The sequence below is a fragment of the Bactrocera latifrons genome, unplaced genomic scaffold, assembly GCF_001853355.1.
Source record: "Bactrocera latifrons isolate USDA-ARS-PBARC rearing strain unplaced genomic scaffold, ASM185335v1 scaffold_209, whole genome shotgun sequence".
NCBI lineage: Eukaryota > Metazoa > Arthropoda > Insecta > Diptera > Tephritidae > Bactrocera > Bactrocera latifrons.
In genome coordinates this window covers 518,869-541,694 of record NW_017535619.1, presented here as the reverse complement: position 1 = coordinate 541,694, position 22,826 = coordinate 518,869, and the positions used below count along the sequence as shown (strand labels likewise).

The 22,826-nt window shown below is 35.3% G+C and overlaps 1 protein-coding gene across 1 annotated transcript; it reads right to left on the bottom strand.

Moving 5' to 3' along the window:
• Positions 1 to 10,680: 10,680 nt before the first annotated feature.
• LOC108968304 (inositol-3-phosphate synthase) lies at positions 10,681 to 21,715 on the bottom strand. Its single transcript, XM_018932252.1, has 4 exons — positions 21,285 to 21,715; positions 12,054 to 12,752; positions 11,749 to 11,991; positions 10,681 to 11,663 (listed from the first exon to the last, which is right to left on the bottom strand). Exons 1-4 carry the CDS (start codon positions 21,408 to 21,410, stop codon positions 11,025 to 11,027), a joined length of 1,707 nt encoding a protein of 568 aa, XP_018787797.1. The 5' UTR covers positions 21,411 to 21,715; the 3' UTR covers positions 10,681 to 11,024.
• Between the last annotated feature and the right edge of the window lie 1,111 nt (positions 21,716 to 22,826).

Here is a 22,826-nt window from a genome sequence, read left to right as displayed (position 1 = left end):
TAATGCACACAAGCAACAGATAAGAAAGTATCAAGCGTGTGTACGTATGTGTATAAGTGCGTTAGATGCACTAATCTAAAAAACTATAAAATATCAATGCGTTGGTRTCTGAAAAATGCAATAAAAATATAATACATATTTACACATGTGTATGCACACTAAGCATACACACATATACATATACACATAGTTGAGAAATTAGAATTAAGAAATGTATTGAGGGAAGAAATTTTAATAAAGAAAATCAGAGTCAAAGGTGAACTCTCACGGTACAGACTTAAGCAAAGACTGTTTTTTCTGTACAGTTAACAACTAAAAAATAAACACATTTTAAAGAGTTAATTTGCATGGCATGCTGCTAATCTCTTCAGATTGTGTTATTTTATTAAGATTTGATAAGTAATAGCTGATAAAGTAGATTTTTGAAATTTTTGACTTATACCACTTTTAAAATCAAGGGCTCAATTGTGATTTGCTTTATTTGCCAGTTTGAATGGCAATCAATCGATGAATCTAAGAAATTTATGATTGAAAAAACAATCAGTTCTCTGAATAAAAAAAAAAATTACCAACGAATAAAAAGGTTTTGCAACTCTAATATCATCACTCAAGAAATCTCAAAAAATCAGTCGATGACAGCGTTGCAAGAAGTTAGAGAGATTTGGAATATAGCGGAGATTCCAACGCAAATTATTTCACGTTGTAAATTAAAATTGAATACTCTCCATACAGAGTACAGAAATGCTCAAAAACACGCCAACCGACCTAAAGAAACCAAAGAGAAAAAATTTTCCAGTACACTCAACCAATTATTTGATATATGTAGCGCATGATAACGTTTTTGAATTGATTGATGCGGAAAAGAAAATTGATCAACGATCTGAACGGATTTTCCATCTCACAGCCGCAATCCGTTGAGATCGTTGATCAATCAAAAATTGTTTCTTTCCTTCATCAATCATTACAAAAACGTAATAACTTTTAAAGGAGTGAGTATATCGAAAAATTGTCAAGACTTTTTTTTGTAGAGCATGTACAAGAATATGAATATGAAAAAAAAATATTCGTAAAAAGTGGCAAAATCCCATGTTATTTAAATGGGAAATGAATCGTGTTTGGGGCAAGGTTTTAAATTTTGACATAAAGATATAAAAAGTATCCTATGTCCTTACCCTGGTTCTAAGCTACCTCCCCACCAATTTTCCAAATCGGCTCAGCCGTTCTTAAGTTTTAAATGGTGTAACTAACACAACTTTCTTTTATATATTATATACATATGTATGTAGATGTTTTGATGACTTATTCTAAAACATTTTTTTTTTAATGTATTTAGTGTAGCTACAATTTTCGATTTTGCGCTTCTTCTGAAACTGCAATGCCTTCCTTAACTGTTCCTCTGCTAGTCCGATTCCAGAGGCCGGGTGTTTTGCATCTGGCAATAAAAAAGATTAGAAAGGTTCTATTAGTTTAAATTTAATGGTATTGACGAAAATAAGTTATTTTTAATTGCAATTAAATTAACTACATTATAGTTAACTGCATAATCAATTGGTCAATCTGTTAAAGTAATATATATTTATTCAATACAATAATTTAGGTGTGGAAGTGCAACAAGTTGCAATGAATTCAATAATACCTACCAATAACCTTTTAAGGCAGCTTTCTCTTGAATCCCATCTACATATTACGCCAAAACTACTGGATTTTCTAGAATATTTTTTCGATTTTTAAAATACACCATTGATTAAATTTTTTTTATTACGTCGAAAAGTGAATATAATACAAAGTGCGTTCCAAAGTAAACAGGACTTAAAAAAAATGGGACAAATGGTGTTTTCGGCAAAATCAATTTATTTTATTCAAAATAGTCTCCTTTTGCTTCAGTAAAGCATTTTGCACGGTCCAAAAGCATGTCGAACGAGTGTTTTAGCTCGTTGGACGGTATGACCGTCAGTATGAAAGTGCAAGCCTTTTGAATGGCCTCTACGTCTGCATATGGCTTTTATTTCATGGGCAAATGCATTTTTCCGAAAAGGAAGAAGTCGCACGGTGCTATATCAGATGAATACGGGGAGTGGTTAATGGTTAAAATGTGAATTTTGGTCAAATAATCGGTCACTAGCGTCGATCGCTGAGAGCAATTTTTGGTCGTCAATGCGATAAATCGATGTTTTGGAGATGTTTAATCCTATTTCCATTAATTTCAATGATGATTTTGATTATGATGATTCTAACGCACCAGTCGACATATAGATGGCGCTAGGGAGCGCTAGATTCAAAAAGTCCTATTTACTTTGGAACGCACCTTGTAAATAAGAATTTTAATTAAAAGTACAATGTAAGCACAAGACAGTATTCATACTATCTCTATTCGATTATTTTTATATGTAAATCATTCAGATCGCTCACGATTTGAATGGAAACCTACAGGCAACTTTCTGCCGTTGTTCTTGCTGTTTCGTTATAGCATTCTCTGTTACTGTATGGTCTGGGGAAGCTTTTACAAGAACTTCGATTTTAACCCGCTTCACTTTTTGGTCAGCTAAATATAATACATTTGAGTATATAAGAATATATTTATGTATACCTATTTTATTAAAAAGTACGCATACCTTTTGAAGACTAAATTTCATTTCATAGTATCCATATTTTCTTTTTTTTAGCTTTTCAACGGAATAGAGGTTTTCCTCTTCCTTACGTTCCCCGGAGGGTACTGCATCGAATACTCTCAGAGCTAGAGTGATTTCATCCATTCGGATCAAACGGATGACCAAATCAGCGTAGCCCCCCACTCTTAATTCCCCACTATGTCAATGTCGTCGTATAACTATATTCCATCGACTGCGGCATTCGCCATTAGGGTGGGTCGATTCCGGACTTTTTTCGGTTCGGGATTTCTAATAGTGCGGAAAAGTTGCCTTAGTACTTCCTGATTTCAATGCAACTTTTTGCTTTGAGATCGGATTGCATCTTCACCCCAACTCCGGCCTTGAAATTTCGGAAATTCGCTCAAAATCGTGAAATTGTCGCCTGAAATACGCATCTCATATATAAAACAAAAGTTATTTGTCACGTCATTTGCTACCGAAATGGTATGTGATCATGGCCGTAGGACGAACCGTTCCCGAGACACGAGCGAAAATGCAGCGCGCCACAGCGCAAGGTGAAAATTGTTGCAGCTCTCAGCTAACCTGTATTGRTCRCCCAGAACCCACCGCGTGGAGGTGGCTGCTCTTCAGGTTCCTCCCAATTCCAACCCAACTAACCAACCATATGTCAGGCTTGTTTTAGTCTGAATCTGTGTCAAATTTATTGATAAAATCAGATTTTGTACTAAACTTTGGCACTTGTTGCCTAGATTTCAGTGTAGAGCGTATAAAACGATCACGAGATTGGAGGCCAATAACTTTAGAAGTTACCTCTGTCACCAGTTTGACGGTTCTCTCGACTGCCACGGTGTGAGAGGGGAATTCACTAAATTTCCATACCTCTGCAGTGTCACCAGACAGCCCTTTTATGAGTTCTTCGGTAGTCTTCCAGTTAATCATATCGTAATAATTATTAGCTTTATTACATCTAACCCTTCCATTTACAGTGTGAGACTCTGCTTCTCTGGCTGCCAGAAGACTGTCAAGGGCCAACTTTCTGACTTCTATCAGTTCGTCAGTCATCATACTAAGGAGAATGTTTTCTGGAAGAGCAAAGAGCAAAAAAAGCAAAAGCATTCTGTTGAAATAGATGTAAGTATCTCGACCTTTGAATTGCAGCATAGAGATGGCGCGAGCCATCTTTGATTGAAMTGTTGAATCTTATTGAGAACCACAAAGGTGAGTAAACTATAAGTATGTACTTGACCACAATCTTTATTTCTTTTGTTGGTTTGCGAGTAGAAATGTATAACCTCAGAATTCTATTTGCACAGGTGAGCCAGCGAGATTTGCACATGTTACCTGGATGCATCGACGCTAAATCTGAGGAACATTGACCGGAAATAACAGTTTCTGATATTTTATAGAGATGAGCTTGGTATGTGCTAAGTTGGGTCGGATTAATAACCTCAGARGGTAATTRGCAGGATGGAAAACTTTCAAATTTGACAACAGGCAACTTCTCACAATCAGGGAGCAGTTTACCTATGTCGCAAGAGAATGTATTTGGACTCTTTGAGACACCAACTATGTGTTCGAAAAGAGCACGAAATGGAAGTTCGTTGAAATGTAGAAGACAAACAATCCACTGTAATGGCCTACCTATTATTTCTTCTACTTTCCAAATGATTCCACCTTTCCAACCTGTGTTCGTGTTGGTGCCATCAGCACCGACAACTTCTAGATGTTCCAMATCAACTGAATTGTCTTGTAAATGTTGCCATATAGCTTGCGTCTCATCCTCAGCTGACCCGGAAGGAGAGGTGACGTGGCCAAAGTAATGACAACCAGGTTNTTTTTTTGCCCGACTAATCTTGCATTTGTCAGTGACAAAGCTASHMWGAYCCTCTGTTATCAAACCTGCTTTTTTGGCATCCAGAAAAGCAGATGAAACAATCAAGGCCGCTGCTCTATCACTTACTCCAAATCTTTGGGCAGCTAAAGCAGTGTGTTCTAATACTAGTGTGTTTTGTTTGGTTTTAGAGGATGGAAGAGAAAATTCATCATCACCATCGTTTTTGGAAGAATCCATGTGGCTGATCTGAATGGTCACGTGTTCTAGCTGATACTTTTCTGGTAAGTGTTGATGTTGAATGACGTTTTGAAAGCTTTTCCTTACGTTCATTTTTCTTTGTAATCTTTTTTGTTTCGGGTAGATCAACACTTCCAATGCGACCAATTCTTCTGGTTCTCTGGTTCAAGAGAAATGGTTGTTCATTGATAGGAACTTTCCTTTCTTTTGGACAAGGGCAAGAAGAAAAATAAATGCATTTACAAGCAGCGATGTCAAATAATTTTCCGACAGAAGAGACAAAATCGTCTCTTTTAGAGCTCAAACCTATTGGATTCCTTAAAAACATTTTTTTAAGAGTCAGAAATTTCTAATGGTATGTGGTGAGCATTTGTACAACTCTGGTGTTTGAAACTATCGGAATAGATGACTTTTTGAAAGTATTTTSAACCTTTTTTGCAACTATTTCTGTAACCTCTTTACTCCTAGGTTCATAGTTGTCGCCTCGGAGTCGCCCTATACGGAATCTTTCAAACTGAAACACAAAAGAACACCCTGGTAAGTAGGTAACTGGGACTCAGAAAGATTGTACGGATATATGCCAAACACAGGAAATTTCTGTCTAAATTTAAATTTAGATACAGACATTTTGAGTTCTGTGTTCTGTTGAGAGAATATAATTGATAGCACTCGGCGGAATCAACGACAAGAGTGAAGGAACTCGATGAAAAAATATTTATGTCGAGACCAGTCCGAACGTGTCGTATGGCGCAGGGAAATGAATGTAAGTGATAGAACTCGGCGAAATCACCGACAAGAGTGAAGAAACTCGATGAAAAAATATTTGTGTGGAGACCTATCCGAACGTGTCCTTTGGCGTAGATGAATGAATGTGAGTGATAGCACTCACCGATTTTCACCTTGCGCTGCGGCTCGCCGCATTTTCGCTCGTATCTTGGGAACGGTTCGTCCTACGGCCATGATCACATACCATTTCGGTAGCAAATGACATGAGAAATAACTTTTGTTTTATACATTTTGCCATGAGATGCGTATTTCGGGCGCTAGGTAGACAATTCCACGATTTTGAGCGAATTTGCCAAATTTCAAGGCCGGAGTTGGGGTTAAAGATGCAATCCGATCTCAAAACAAAAAGTTGCATTGGAATCAGGAAGTACTAAGGCAACTTCTCCGCACTATTAGAAATCCCGAATCGAAAAAAGTCCGGAATCGACCCACCCTATTCGCCATTGCCAATGCGCAAAGGACCATAAATCTTCCGCAGAAACTTTATCTCGAAACCTCAGATCAGAAATCAGATGTTGTCATCGCCCATGCTCCATATAGCAGTTTTTTTTTTATTTTAAAATTAATTAATTGGGTCCGATTTTTTTATAAATAAATACATACATGACGTATACAGAATGATTTTTTATGTTTATTTATTCGATGTATAATATAATAATTAATATTTTTTCTCGAAATTTGACAATATGACGGTGGTTTGAACAAAAAGTATAGATTTTGGCCCTTTTTTTTTTGACAGTTTTTTGTAGAAAAAAATAGGAAGTGGTAACCCTTTTGAAAAACCCCTTTCTGAGAAAAGCGCCTTTGAAGATTGGAGCCGCTGTTCCCCACGCTGCTCTCTTTCTACAATAAACGATGTAACGACCGTAATAATTTGAATTTCGATTTCAAAATTTGAGATAATGTTTACTACAGTGTATAGTTTACGATAATGCCTTAATGCTGGTTCCAAGATAGACGAAATGCGACGATTGTTTGTTTAATGACAGAAGATATTTTGTCTTGCGCTCGTTCACTATCAGACCCATTTTCTTCGCTTCTTTGTCTATCCTGGAGAAAGCGGAATTAACGGCGCGGTTATTAAAAAACTCCAGTTATTAAGTTTTCCTACCTGGGTTGTTTAACATATTCTCCACCACTTTTTATATAAAAATCGTTCATTATAATATAAGAATATCAAACATTTTTAGTATTAAATTTTTTGATTTCACTCACTCGATAAAATAGCGCTCGCTTCTCTCATCTTAACTGAAATGCTTCAAAGAATTTCGTTAACCAACAAACACAGCTGTGCTTGAGCTTTGCGAAAAAACGAAAAACTAAGAAAATAAGTGAGCTATTCGGGTGGAACCGAACATATTATACTCTTGCAACTTTCAAGAACCACAGCAAGGGAAAGACTTTATGGTGTAAATCGTCAACCTGAGAATCGAAATACAAGCAATTTTATGTATACATATACTATATATAACTAAGTTATCTATTTTTTCCAATACCACATACCATTAACACGTCACATACTAATAAACTTATCATATAGAGCCGGTCAGCCGGTGAGCCGGATATTCGAAAATTCTGATATTGGTAATATGGGAGTAAGTCAAGTTTTCCCTTAAATTTATTTATTTTGGGCACAAAAATAAACTGTTATGAATAAACCACGCTATGTAATTTTTATTAAGATAACACAACATATTGACCGATATTTTCAAAAGTCAACTATAGGTACAGGGATCCATATATTCGGTACCTAGGGTTTTGAACAGTTTTGGTTGGATTTCAACAATTTTTGGTCATAAGGAGGCATATACTAAAGACATTATTCTTGCAAAGTTTAATCCCGTTATATTAATTGCTTCTTGGTTTGTGTACTGGAAACTGAACGAATCAAGGGGGTTTAAAGTTGTGCTATGTGGGAGGTAGGCATGGTTGTGGTCCGATTTCATCCATTTTCACAATATGACATAAGAATATAAGAAGAATGTCATGTACTAAATTTTTTCAAAATCGGTTAGTCGGGTCCCGACACATGGAATTTCACCAAAAAATGGGCGGTGCCACGCCCATCATCCAAGTTTCAAACCATTTCCCATGAAAACCTCATACCATCTCTGTGTTGAAATTTAATGTCTCTGGCGTATTTAGTTATTTATCGCGCTTTTAGTAGTTTTTAACCGTTACCGTTGTAGGTAGGTAGGTGTAAGGTTATTCTCCGATTTCATCCATTTTCATACTGTCAGTAAAAGTTCGTATAAGATTCGTAGTCAGCAAATTTGGTCGTTGCAGCTTAAGTGGTTTAGGAGATAAGTAAATTTTCAAAATTTTTACTACAGATGCTCCTTACAAATTTATATCTTAACTAGCTGACCCCGCAGCCATTGTCCTACGTGAAATTATGTGTTTTGAAATGAAAAGAAAGTTAAATTTATATTGTGTTAAAAATCATTTATTTGCGATTTTTCTAATTTTTTTTTATGTTAGTGCGTACTTGTACAGATATGATGGATTTCCAACTCATCAGCACGCCACATATAGCTGGCCTTGTAAAAAACATAGCATTTCCAGATTTAGGCCACACTCTTCTAGCGACTATCCTTGTGTCCTGTTAGTTGTCATCGCAAATGCAATTTTCCCCAGAAACTGAATACGTTTCAACTGAAATGGCTGTTTCTTGTATTCGACAACTGCGTCATAATCAGTCGTTTTTCACTACACAGTTTCGACGCATGAAGATTGTGAAACATAATGACAAAACCAACTTTGAAACGCAAATGATGCTGTCGCAAACCAAAGAATCTCCAAAGAATTTGGAAATTCCACTGGATAATTCACGGCATCGTGTTCCTTGTTAAGACGATCGATCGATTTGTATGAGCGTAAACCTCCCTTATGTTCGGATAAACATTCATGATGAGTTCATCTTCCGTTGAAGTTAATTAACAAATTTATATCAAACCACTGGAAGTATCAACCGAAATTTGCCCATTTCCAATTCTTAGCGAAAACAATATAAAATGTCATCGGCAATGTAATTTTTTCGTATTCCATAATTGACGCGAATTTAAAGACTGATGTGTCAAAATGAAGTGGCGAAGTGTGCTGTTAATTTCGATATACACGCCACTAAATTGAATTCTAAATGTTCTAAATGTGGATATCCATAATTTCTAGTTTGCGTTTTCGAAGGAAAAGCACGTAGATAGTGTTTCGTGATTTTATTGTCAGTCATACAAATCAAAGTGGGATTGTAATGTGAGCAAAGTCCATGAACCATATTGGTTTTCACCACTTCGTATAATTCTGGTTCTATCTCCGGATCAGGAATTTCCGCTGATTTGATCTCATCAATTTGATCCGGTGTAATTGTATGTGACGAGTAATGATGAATCTGCTCAGGGGACCATCCTTTATGCTGAGTGGGTTGATGTAGTGTGGTGAGTTGTGTTGTGTACGTGTGTGGTGTCATCGACTATGGCAGTTTCCAATTTGTTCCCAGATGCGGTGTATTAGTGATCATGTGGTGTACACAGTTTTGTTAGGCCATTTCGCCATTTCGCCATTTTATCCCGGGTAGAGTGGGGAGACTTAACTCATTTAACAGGTGCCCTGTGCAATGTATCAAATGTGATAAAAAATTATTTTCTTGTACCATGCGCACAGCGTCCATGTATCATATATGAACAAATTTTTGGTTGATTTGAAATAAGTTTATTAAATGTATCACTGATGGTACATTGATACGTTCGTGTACATAGCTGATACAAATTTTTTGTTACCGTTATATGTGTGTGGGATGGTTCAAAAATTCATCGATAACCTCTAAAAACGCCTACAGCAATATAATTTCAAAAATAAGTGTTGCGCGTGCACCGTTAAAAATTAATTTTTGTATGGGGACAGGGAACCTGTTAAACAATGCGCTTAGCAACACAGTTTGCGATTCATTTTTATATATAAGATTTAGTGCTTAGTTATGGAACTTTTTTTTTTTTTTTTTTTTTCTGCATACCAAGTTTCATCAAGATGATATCTCAATTTTTACTCAAGTTACAGCTTGCACGAACGGACGGACGAACAGACAGACAGTCAACCTGATTTCAACTTTTCGCGTCTCCCTGATCATTTATATATATAAATACATATTTATAATCCTATATCCACCTCGATTAGTTGTAGCACAAACGCTAGATGAAGAATACTATAATACTCTGAAGCAACTGGTTGCAAGAGTATAACAAAAAGTTCGATGCGTTATAAGTTTCTGTAAATTTAGGAATGGTGCATTGAAGACGGTAAACAAATAGCGATCGAATTATTCTTTTCAATTTCACCTATGTTATACAATATCAAAAACAAATGCTATTCCTAACCGTTACTTTTCGCTTTCGATTTCATACGCATACATTTTTTACAAGGTGGTTCGTAGTTCAGTTCCCGTAGGATCACTCACATAAGTACCCATGTATGGCCAACAGTACTGCAGGGCAATAAAAATATATCGCCAAAGTGTTGACATTATATCCGATCTTATTTTTGTTGTTTTTTTATTGGTTCAAAATGACGAAAATTCTCCAATTCTATGACGTGATTGAAAATCAGAATTGGTTTGCAATTCCGACAACCAAACAAATCTGCCTTTGATTTCACAACACCTCTGATTATTTTCATATTTTCTGTCGATTGATTTCCCGCAAAGTGAGAAAGTTATTTAAAAAAAAGTTCAATTAAATATATATTTGATATATTTTACAATTATAAAATGTAAGAAAATATATATCTATATTTAGAGCCAAGCTCTAATTATAAGAACCAACCAACTATATTAGAATTTGATTTTAGAATATTTGCTTAAAAAAATTGTATTAGTAAATTTTATATCTTTTTGAATTAGGTATAATTTACAAAATTCACACAAAAAAAATATACACATAATATAATTATTTTTTAACGTTATTTATTTATAAAAATATTTTATTAAATGCTTTCGTTTTCAACACYCCAATTAAAATCAGTAAAGTGGTTTTTAAAAATAAAAAGTTGATTAAGAACTGTAGTGTTCCTGAACGAATTTTCGAATATTATATTTGTTTTTGTTTTAAGAACATTTAATTTGTTTAGTTTTTCAACAAACAATATAATTTTTTTTTTAATTTGGATATTTAATGAGCTATCTCAATTAGCATTGGCCATTCATTTCATTTCCTCGATCAAAAATTATTGTATAGGATATTTATTTGTTATTGTTTATATGTATATTTTACAGTTATATACCTTTGTATGTTTGCAAGTACAATATTAAAAGTGCATTATAAACTACATTTAACTAAACTACGGTATAAATTGCCACTAAAGTGCCGTCTAAAATGAGCTGGAGTCAATGTCAATGAGTCAAAATAAATATGCGCCAAAGGTGGGATAATATTTAGGGAATGTCTCACACCGATCTTATATTTACTATTAACTAAATAGTATTCCTATGCACTACCAACAACGTTGCCGCATTATTTAGTCTTCTCCTACAAACATTGGCTTTTTTGAGCGCTCCTGCAAATGAGCGCCTAATGAGTGAGACCATTCGTATGACCATTCGCATTGCCATTGGCATAGCGGCTATTAGACGCTACAGCTGACACTTTGGCAGATTTGCCATTCAATTCAGTGGCACAACCACTCGACGCGCTCTTCAACTTCTTTGTTGGGGGCTCATTGGCAATCGACGCAAAATCGAAACGTTGCTCCAACATCATGTGTGAATTGGGTGGCAAACCAATGCAACCGCGTAAGATATTCTCAATGGCCGAACGTTGACGGAAGAGAGAGTTCACCACTTGTGTACCACGTGGCACCAGCGGAGCCTTGCATAGGTAGCTGAGCAGCGAGAGAACCGGTTTGAATGAGACCCAAGGTGCGTCTACACGCTCATTGCTTTTGATCTTTATGCGTGAACATAATTCACCGAGAATAACCAGGTCCAGTATAAGCGGCGTTGCAAGTAGTGAATCTTCACAGGTGTTGTGTATGACGAGCGTATTGTGACCGCCCATCATAATTTCCGAGGTGTATTCATCCATGGCACGCTTGCTATCGCCCACATAGGGTACATATTTGATGACGACCACGTGATCGGGATGCTCATTTGGTTGGTAAAGCACATCGTTGGATTCGACCATATCGTCGACCACGTTACTCTTGGAAATCTATAACAGAAAGCATAGAGAGTTAATTTATAAAAGCAATATAATTTTTTGGTAAAAAAAATAATATCTTCAATACTACACACACCTCCTTAGAGCGGAATTGCTGTGGCGCTGACAAGTTCTTGCCATCATTATTACCCAAATGGTTGTAGCTGACAATGGATACTGGCTTAATACCGGCGCTCACCAAAAAGTCGACCAACACCGACTTTAGTTTAGTCTGTCCCGATTTGAAATCGTCGCCAGCAATGAAGACACCCTTATGTTCCGCCAATTCAACTAGACCAGGTACAAAAGTGTTTTGCGGCGAACCGTTTATATAGGTGCACTGCAAAAGCATAAAAATATTGTTTAATAAATACTATTGCCATAAGAAATACTGCCACTTACACCCTCATCAATGCTGGCCATTGCAAAAATAGTAGATGGCGATATCTCTGCCTTATTCGTCTTCAATGATGCTTCCAACTCAGCCATGGTGGAATTCAGCCCCTCCTTTATATCACAGAAACGTTCCGTATTCGCAGTCCACAATACGAGTACCGTATCGACACCAGACTTTTGCTTAAAATCGCGTATATCACGACGCAACTGTTCGTACTGCTCAAATTTAGTACCCTTAATTAGATTATCGGCGCGTTCCGATTGATTTGCCGCAATAAAATCTGGATCGTAAATTGATGGACGTGGCTGGAGCGTTGACAAATGCTTGTAAAGTTGATCTTGCAGCTCGACATCCAATACCTGTGCACGTTGCATAGCATCGCCAATATTCGCCGAACTAATGTCCCAACCATCTACGACAATATCATCGGGATTAACCATGGGTACGAGATCCTTCATCGGCCAATGCACATCCTTGCCATCTTCATCGGAGCCAATTAGTACAGTAGATGCCTGTGTAATGGAACCAAACCAATTTGCCTTTTGAATGCCAGTACGTTTACGCCATTGCAATTGACGACGATTAGCCTCCAAGGCAGCTGTTAGTGTGGAACCATTATTGCCACCCCAACCGACGAGCATTAAACCCAATTTCGGCACACGCCGATCGGTGCGGATCTTCAGTGCAGCTGACTCAGGGTGCACCTGCAATGAGATCAAAAGAGAATTTATAGTTTTCAAATAATTTCATTACTTTCGTAATTAAAGGACCTTATAAGTTGCACAAAATAAAAAAAAAATAAATAAATAACTGTTAAATTCGGGTGAAACCGAACATTTTATGCTGTTGCAACTTACAAGAATCAAAGCCGGGGAAATACTTTAAGTTGTAAAATGTCCGAAAATGATGATATTAGTTATGTAGGGGCTAGGCTAAGTTTTCGCTCAAATTTATCTAATTTAGGTACAAAGGTACACTGTTATGAGTAAACCAAGCTCTCTAATTTTCATTGGGATAACTCACATACTGACCGATATATGCGGTACAAAGTCACCCGGAAGTTCGAAAATCTTTATATTAAGTATATGGACTAAAGGAAGTATTGGTCTGATTCAGCCCATTTTGGACATACAGCCATACCAAAGGATTATCCCTTAATTTCAGTTACATATATCACACATTGACCGACGTTTTCAATCATCAACTCAAAAGTCAACTATAGGTACCAGGTTTCAGGTTTCACAAAAGGTGCCACTCACCAAAGATGTTATTCGTACAAAGTTGTATTTGTGTACTGGAAGCTGAACGAATCAAGTGAAATGTATAATTGTGCGATATGGTAAGTAGGCGTGGTTGTTGTCCGTTTTGGTCCATTTCACACCGGCTCCCATAAAAGCCATCCGTACCATCTCTGTGATGAAATCTAATGTATCTGGCGTATTTAGTTATTGACTTATCGCGAAGTGAAGTTATCTTCCGATTTCATCCATTTCATAATGTCGGTAGAAGTTCTTATAAGATTTGTACTTAGCAAATGTGGTTGTTGTAGCTTAAGTGGTTTAAGAGATATGTACATTAAACTTATTAAATGCCCCTTGCTACTGCGATCCTCTGTACCAAATAACGGCTTTATATCTTAATTTAGTGCTTAGTAGTGGCACTTTATATAGTCATATACTCCCACTACCAACAACATACTTCTCTTCTCTCTTCATTCCTTCTTTACCTGTCTTATTTATCCTCCCGTATCTCTTTTTCTCATTTCTCATAGTTTCCATACTTGCTAATTGATCTTTCTTAAACTAAATTCTCTCTTTCATTAAATAATAATAACAACAACAATAAACATTTGCACTCATTACTTTTAAGCTCATATACATTATGTTAACTTCCTAGCTGTAAGGATTGGAAATTGCAATAATTAATAAAGTTACATTCGAAATGAACGGACTTGTTATTATATGTTTTAGGTTAATGGCGATTTGTGGGAACAAACGAACGAACGTATTTTTTTTTTTGTATAAAGGAACCCACATACTAAGATTCATCGAGATATCTCCATTTTTACTCAAGTTACAGCTTGCACGGACGGACAGACAGACAGTCAACCGGATTTCAACTTTTCTCGTGACTCTGATCATTTATACATATACTTACATGTATATCGCTTAGTTTCAGGTGATACGAACATCCGTTAGGTGAACAAAACTATAATAGTCTGTAGCAACTGGTTGCAAGAGTATAAAAACACAAATCTGAAACTAAAGGTGTTCTTCTTAGCTAACGAACGAGCGGCTGATCAATTGTATTCGAGCACCTGGAGAGTCAGGACAAACATTTTCGCTCGACGTTTTACTGTTAGTGGTGCAAGCCGAAAATGCAGCGTTAGTTAGAGCAGAGRTACGGGATTAAATTCTGTGTGAAACTCGGTAAATCTTCTTGCTTTAGCGGGAAGTGGTGTGTTTCAGTGGCACCAGCCCTTCTCGCCCAAAAAAGGCAAATCCAAAGTGAAAACGATGCTTTTTTGGCATCAAAGGCATCGTCCGCCATGAATTTGTTCCTCCTGGACAAAACGTCAACGCCAAGTTTTCCTTGGAAATCCTCAAGAGACTCAAACGAAGGGTCAATCGGGTCCGAGAAGATATCGCAGCCGATTGGAAGCTGTACCACGATAACGTCTCGGCTCACATCGCCTTTCTTGTGAACCGCAACCTAAGCAAGGTCGGCATCCCAACGCTTCCGCCCAGATGTGGCCGCGCTCTCAAGGCTATTCCGAAGAAAACCTTCGGTGACGCCTTCAATGCTTCGAAATTGCGCTGGCAGTGCTGCATCAACGCAGAAGAAGCCCATTTTAAAAGTTTTTAAATAATTTTAACAATTGGTTCAAGAATTTTTTTTTAATTGACTCAGTCCTATTAGTTTCCGGACAAACCCTATATCCCAATTCTTTTAAGCAAATATTTAAATGAATCTTCGAGTGTTATTTCTGAGTCTTTTATACCCAACGCATGACTGTGTTTCAAGTTAATAATTTAGAAAACTTAACCGTGATAATTGAAACATTCTTGTGAAGAGGTGGATAACATTATTTTGTAGATAAGCCTTAATCTTTCAGGAAGCAAGAAGAAGGAAATATAACTGAATTATAGTTGAACGTTATATGATAAGGAAAGAAGCCAATTTTCAAATGTTTACTTTTGCAGAATGTATTGTATGATTTCAAACAAAAAATTCGTATCTCTCATGTATTAAACTGCCGCTTTCGTCTTATTTTGTAACGGATTTGCTAATATTTTATGGTACATACATACATACGTACTGAGAGAAAAAGTGATAAACCCAAAGAGAAACATAAACTATTCTAGATTTACATATTTATGGATGTATATGACCTACTAGACCTGAAAACGTAACGGTTTGCATCTAACGGAAAACGTTTTACTAGTTCCAGTCACGTTGTTGAAAATAAAAAAAACTTCATGCCAAATTAATTTTATTAACAGATCTACAGATTGAATTTGATCTGTCGGTTTGAATTGCAGCTACAGTTTAAAGTAACGTAACGGTTTGCATCCAACAAAAAGCGTTTTACTAGTTCTGGTCACGTTGTTGGAAATAAAAAAACTTCATGCTAAATTAAGGTTATTAACAGATATTTATCTTGACTTTGATCTGCCGGATTGAATTGCAGCAACAGTCTAAAGTGGTCCGATCTGAACAATATGTTCGGAGGTTGTAGCTTTGTCTTAGAGAATAATCCATGCTAAATTTCGAAAAGATATTTTGTCAAATAAAAAAGTTTTTTGAGAAAAACAGAGTTGGATATGATCGTTGTTGATATTGGCAGATAAAATCCTGAAATAATTTGGAGAAATACCGAATTGGCAGGATGTGATCGATCAGTTTATAAGGCAGCTATTACCTATAATCGTTGAATATTGATGATTCCGACAAATGAGCAGATTTCACATTGATATCTGAAAAATTGAGCGACTAGTTCGCACCTGGACCTGTTTAAATCGACTTAGCTCGTCACTTATATCATGATTATATGAATTTACGAAGTTTTCTTTTAGGTGTTACGCACTTCGTGGCAAACTTAATATACCCTATAAAAAAAAGCGCCTTAAAACGTGCAAAGCTGATTAATATCTCTACACCAATCGTTTTTATGTGTAACGCAACGTGTGCAAAACACATAAAACTTATTGCTCTCTTAAAGTATAGAAGCGTTCTTAGCTCAAAAAGTAGTTTTATTATACCCTGAACAGGGTATATTAAGTTTGTCACAAAGTTTGTAACACCCAGATGGAAGAGAATATATATATAAATGATCAGTATGTTGAGCTGAGTCGATTTAACCATGTCCGTCCGTCCGTCTGTCTGTACAATATATACAATATACAAACTAGTCCCTCAGTTTTTAAGATATCATTTTGAAATTTTGCAAACGTCATTTTCTCTTCAAGAAGCTACTCATTTGTCGGAACTGCCGATATCGGACCACTATAACATATAGCTGCCATACAAACTGAGCAATCAGAATCAACTTCTTGTATGGAAACTTTCACATTTGACAATGTATTTTCACAAAAGTTAACACTAAAAACTATGTTAGGTTCGGTGCAGCCGGAGTTAACGTTTTTTCTTGTTTTTATTTTCATTCTTTCTTTTAGCAAATTCTCAACAACGACGTGTACCAATCCGCAACCGGTAGAAAAGAACAAACTATCGGTCCATAAAGATTTGTATAAATACATATATACATATGTAGGTATGCAATCGTGGCGGCACGTGTATACAAACTACTACTATAAATATGCGTTTGAGTATAATCAGGTATACGCGCTTACGAACTAAATATGTAGCTCTTCGGTTGAGCCCAAACTACTAATAAAAAGCAGTAAAAATGGTTTTGGTTGTGGATAAATACTTAAAAAATTTCGGAAATTTCTCAAAAATTGGATTATATTTTTTTTTTTTGTTAGAAGAAACATTCTTATCTGCTTTAATTTATAATAATAACTGTAAAATCAAATAAAATTATATTTTTAATGCACATGATAAAAAGATTATTTTTAGGCAAAAATTAGAAAATCACTAATTTGCAAACCGCAGATATCATTCTGACACATATGTATGTATATATCTACTATTCTGTGTTAAATATTATATATGTATATATGTACTTACTTATATACATGTATGTATATAAATATGTATTTTGCTAATTAAAGTGGAAAATAGCGCCACAAAGTTATCGACTGATTACCAATGAGAAAGTGCGGGGCCGGCCGGCATTTTTGTACAGTTTTGAACAAATAAGATGTATTCTGTTGCCTGTTGAAAATGTATTATTTATGTAGTCATACATATATGTATGTATATACATATGTATGTACATTAGGGTGGATAAAATACTAAACAAATTTCGTTTGTACTGTGAGTAATTCTTCGATTAAGTTAAGCGTTTAAGAAATATTTTTCGTCAAACATCAATGTATCACATACATACTTTCAAATATTTTTTAAATTATAAGAGACAATGTTTGTTAAGCAGTTAATTTTCTACAAAACTATGAGCTTTCTAATTTATAATGATTTCTTTACCTTGAGAATAGAAATAAATTTTCCTTAAAATAATCACACTTCAACCGTTAATATCCTTTAACCAGTTAGGTTTACGAAAACATCGTAGGCAAATTTCCGAGTGTATTTCAGAAAAAGGGAGATCCCTCTTTTCGGATAACATTCAGTTTTAGATTTGAGTTTTCAAATACACTACAAGCTATAGAAGCTTTTAATTTAAAACGGAGTTATACTTATACCATCTCTGTTAATGTAAAAGACAGAAAAACCACAATTATTCAGTTGAAGTCCTATAATTGATATAAGCACAGTATGTATTGCGATTATACCAGCTGTTTACTCTTTTGCATAGCTCAAATGATAGTGTATAGCATTATTATTCAATATACCATAGACTAGTTTCGATGACTTACTTTAATCATTGATCTCATAAATCCATCAAATACTGACAAATTATCGCTAAGGCAATTAATTTCGGTGTCCACAAAGTTACTAAGAATATTGTTCACAGATTTCCTATGTATGTATGTATGTAAATGTACATACAGTATAACACAATTATCTGAATCTTTCATAAGTAAAGGTGTACTACATTTTCTCTGAAAAGACTTTCGAAAATAATGACATTAAACTTTACTCTTCATAATTTCATAGTATTTAATCTTGATTTATTTAACAAATGGAAAGCTAGTAATAGTAATTTTCTTATCACATTGAAATTAATGTTTTAGTATTTGCATTAATATATTTACATATATGTACACCGATACGTAATATGTACTATATACGGAAAAATCAATAAATAACTTCGGCTGCACTGAAATTATAATGCCCTTCACAAATAAAACGGCTTCCACGTAAGAACTTGTTTTTGAACTTTGTATGTATGGCAGCTATATACTACAGTACATCATTTTACAATTTCATCTTTGATTGGAACGAACCGAGACTTATTTCTTGTCAGTTGCAGTAACTTCATCGACATATGTAAGTACCTACATACACCAAACTTATTTAGGCTAATATCTTATGCCAATATAAGGACAAAGAACTGTGTCTTATAACTACGTACATATGTATGTATGTAAGGATGAAAAATTGTCGAACAAACGTCAAACGTCAATAGATTTTGATTTGAAGGGAACCGCCTGATATATTTTTGAGTATACATATGTATGTATGTATATTTCCACTAAAACTTGAAACAAGAAAAAAACGTTAACTTCGGTTGCACGGAAGCTATAATATCCCTCACAGATAAAAAAAAGTTTCCATATAAAAAACATACATACATATTTTATAGGAGTGTTTCAAATTTCGCTGCAAACTCAATATACACTGTTCAGGGTAAAAAAGTTCATCTACATCCTTTTCTGCAATTGCATAATTGACACAATTTTCCGTAGGAAAAACAAGCCATATAATCGCCCGTCGAAATCGTTGCGTAGGTGAGCTAACAGGTGCATTATTGACTTTTCGCTCTCACCCAAATACGAACGCTCATCGACCTTGAACGTGAACTCGCCAACACCGTTTGGCTGGAAAGAGAAACTACCTAAATGGTGGCATGCACCAAAGCAACAGCTGATCAAAACAAAACGCACACTAACACGGCGCCGAAAAGCTATTCCACACCATGCACAAACCGCTACTACATAATATACATGTATATGCTATTACTACTACATAAACGCACATTCATACGTCGCACTTTTCACTTTTACTATAACGCATGYGCGATAAGTTGTGGGTTGTTTAAGTGGCGCCAGGTCTTCATACTCGTAGTATTATTCATACTTAACTAACATAGTGCTATGTACTTATATGTATATATTTATACACAACAATATTTGTTACGAGTATATAGTCAGCTTTATATTGAGCATGCAGCTACTACATTTCCTCATGTATCAGCTGAGCTGAGTACATTTCTAAGTGGACTGGAAGTTGTGATGGCAAGGTAAGGGTTAGCATGGGAACTTTAGTTAACTCTAGGAGCTATTTACATCCATTCCCCCAAAATGCATCTCCAGAAAATTGTTGTTTGCGTGATCGTATTTCGCATGTAAATTATATTTTTATTACATGTACAAATGTTCATACATAGCATGTATGTATTATTACTGATTTCTATATAGCATATACAATTAGGTATGTTTTGGTATGAAATCTCTGGGAGCGCGGAAAAATGAACGTGAAAATTAAATTTCCAAAGTTAAAAAACTTCGAAAAGTTTTCAGTGCCAGAACCAAAACCTACGATTAATTATACAAAAATATTATTTACGTTGGAAATTTAACAGCAATATAAATGTATTGAAAACCTACATATGTATGCTGTCAATAATTTACCACAATCGAACTGCTGGGACAATAATGTGTTATAGTACACCGTTTATAACTCAAGAGCAACTGGACCGACTTTGATGATTTCTGTTTTGTTAAATTCGCCTCCACTAAAATCTAATTAAATACTAAAATCTATAAAATATTGAAAAACTTCAGATCAATAAATACTTAAAAATAATCGACAAAGGCTACACTACGCAACAAATACAACATGAATGCAAAATACTGATATGCTTAGAGGTCTGTGGGCTATTTGAGGTGTTCTGATGACGAATCTGAGTTCAAGAAGTTTAAGTCTTATACGGCCATTATTCTAGTAAATGGTGGTGATTTGACCCCTACACCCATTGACTGCAACACAAAAGATCCTATGTTATAGAAAAATTTTACTACCATTTTCGGTTTTAGCTACGCAAAATTAGCAATCGCAAAAGAAACGTAACCTTAAAAAGAATAAAAGTATAAGTATGTATGAACAATTTCTTTGGAGCTTGTAGACTTGCCTTGGACAGTTAGTTTGTATAGTAGTTATATCCTATGTGGTCGGATATTGTTGGTTCCGAAAAATAGACACAACTTCTAGCAGAGAAAAAGATGTGTGTGTAAAACCTCACATAGAAACTGAGAGATTAGTTCGTGTACAGACAGACATGGCTAAATCGCCAGAGCTCGCCACATTGATCCTTTTATATACTTAGTAAGTACAAAAAAAAGTTAATATACCCTGGATAAAAATTCAAAAATTTACTCAATAATTTTATGGTAAGAAAATAAAAGTCGTCGTAAATAACATATGAAAATATATAATATTATTTAATTTATTATAATTTTAGGCTTAACTTCCATCAAAACACAAATTTCATGAAAACCAAAAGCAATCAAATGCAATTTAATTTTCTTACGGCTCTCTAAAATGATCTAGAAGCCAAATATTGTTGATGTGTATCTATTTCACTGCCACATAATGTTTATTTTTGCACACATAAGCATATGTACACGTATGAAATTATAGAAAAATCAATAATCACTCAGTCAATGATACAGTGGAAGACAAAAGTATGTAAATACTATACACATTATTCGATAGGTACGATATTGTGCAGTGAAGTTATGAACACTCACATTTGAGTCCTCGATGTGGATATACACATGAGTGTATTTTTTCGCTAAAAGCAAAACTTAATTAGCTGATAATGACAATATTTTTCACATTTTCATACATATCTGTGTATGTTTTTCTTTAATTTCCTCCAATCCCCCCATTTTTCGCACAAGCCTATTTTATTATGTGTCACTTACCTGAATTTTGCCATTGGCACTATGTTTAACATGCGACGTCTGGTACTCATAATCGGTCTCGATGTAGTTCTCGCTGATTTGCACTTTTGGCGAAATCACTTCCAAGGTAGCAGTGTCCACTTTCATATTGTATTTTGTTATTGAATTATTTCAGTTAATAAAATTGGCTTAACTACTCTATATTGCTTGTTTATTTATATATTCGTTCTAATATAAAGTCTAATTGATCTGTGTTTTTACACAAGTCTAGCAATGTATTAAACGTGCAGAAATCGCAAAACAATTGCGGTGGTTTTACAGTCTTTGAAAATTAAAAATGTCCTTAATTGAATATTTTCACAAACCGCTTCTAGAATTTACGACGTTACGAAATTAACTTTTTACTAACAGCTCAGCTCAGTTTGGCAGTTTTTCAACCAATGAACTCTCACGACACCATACACTCCTATTTATGTTGAACACCAGCCGGCGTTTTGTTATTCTCAGAGCCGACATAGCCACCATCAGAGCGATTGCACATGCGATAGTATATTTCGATAGTGTGTGTTTCGATATAATCACGAAGAAAGCAATGCTACAACACTCATGCGGGGGGCCAAGTGTGCACCCCCGTCAATAAATTGGGATATCGCGTGGCTTGCAAGTTTCTACACATGCGTACACATACAAGCACTAATTCATGCAGCCAGCATACATAATATGATATACATACATACATATGTATATGCATATATACATTGTATGTAAGTAGAATTGTGTATATGCTCGCAACGAAGTAAGTTCTGGCATACTTACGTACATTTGTGTGCGAATATGTATGACGTTATTATGTTCGTATTGAAGCAAACGCTAAACATTTGGTACCGGCATCGATATCAGCCGCACTACTGGCTCGTGGCAGCGCTTTGCCGCCTTTGCATTTGCTCGTCTGTCTTTCGCAAAACAATTTGTTTTTTTCACACATACATATGTATGTACATATATACGCATGTATTTACCTAAATATAAGTACAGGTTTTGAGACAAAGCGCAAAACATTTCAAAAATGTTTACTAAAATTGAGAGATATTGTCAGAGTTTACAAAAATGGGATAAAGAAGTTAACTTAAGGAATGTAAATGTGAACTCATATTAGGTCCATGTGTTGTATTTACGTATGTTTGTATGTATAATGCTCAACTTCTTTGAATGGTTCATCAGAGTGGAAAATAAAATCTCATCTGCCGTTTGGAGATCTTTACCAAACCGAAACAAGGAGTTGAAGCTCTCATACGACTATCTACGCCATTTGGAACTGAAAGGTTCATAATTTGGACAAACAACGAAATTAGGTACTAATTAAATATATTATTATAAAATATAAAAATTGTATTTATTTATATTAAGTTTGCTCGGAGGCGCTATAAAATATACGTACATATATGTACATATGTATGTATATATTATCGTGACAAGCAGAGTCAATTTAGCCCTCAGCCCTGAGTCAATTCAATCCCTCAGTTTTAGAGATTTCGATCTGAAACTGTGCATAAATCCTTTTCC

Coding starts and splice junctions, on each gene's coding strand:
- LOC108968304 (XM_018932252.1), bottom strand. CDS start 21,410: ATGAAAGTGGACACTGCTACCTTGGAAGTGATTTCGCCAAAAGTGCAA. Junction 12,753..21,284: donor GTGCCAATGGCAAAATTCAG/GTAAGTGACACA, acceptor ATCTCATTGCAG/GTGCACCCTGAGTCAGCTGC. Junction 11,992..12,053: donor TGGCCAGCATTGATGAGGGT/GTAAGTGGCAGT, acceptor ATGCTTTTGCAG/TGCACCTATATAAACGGTTC.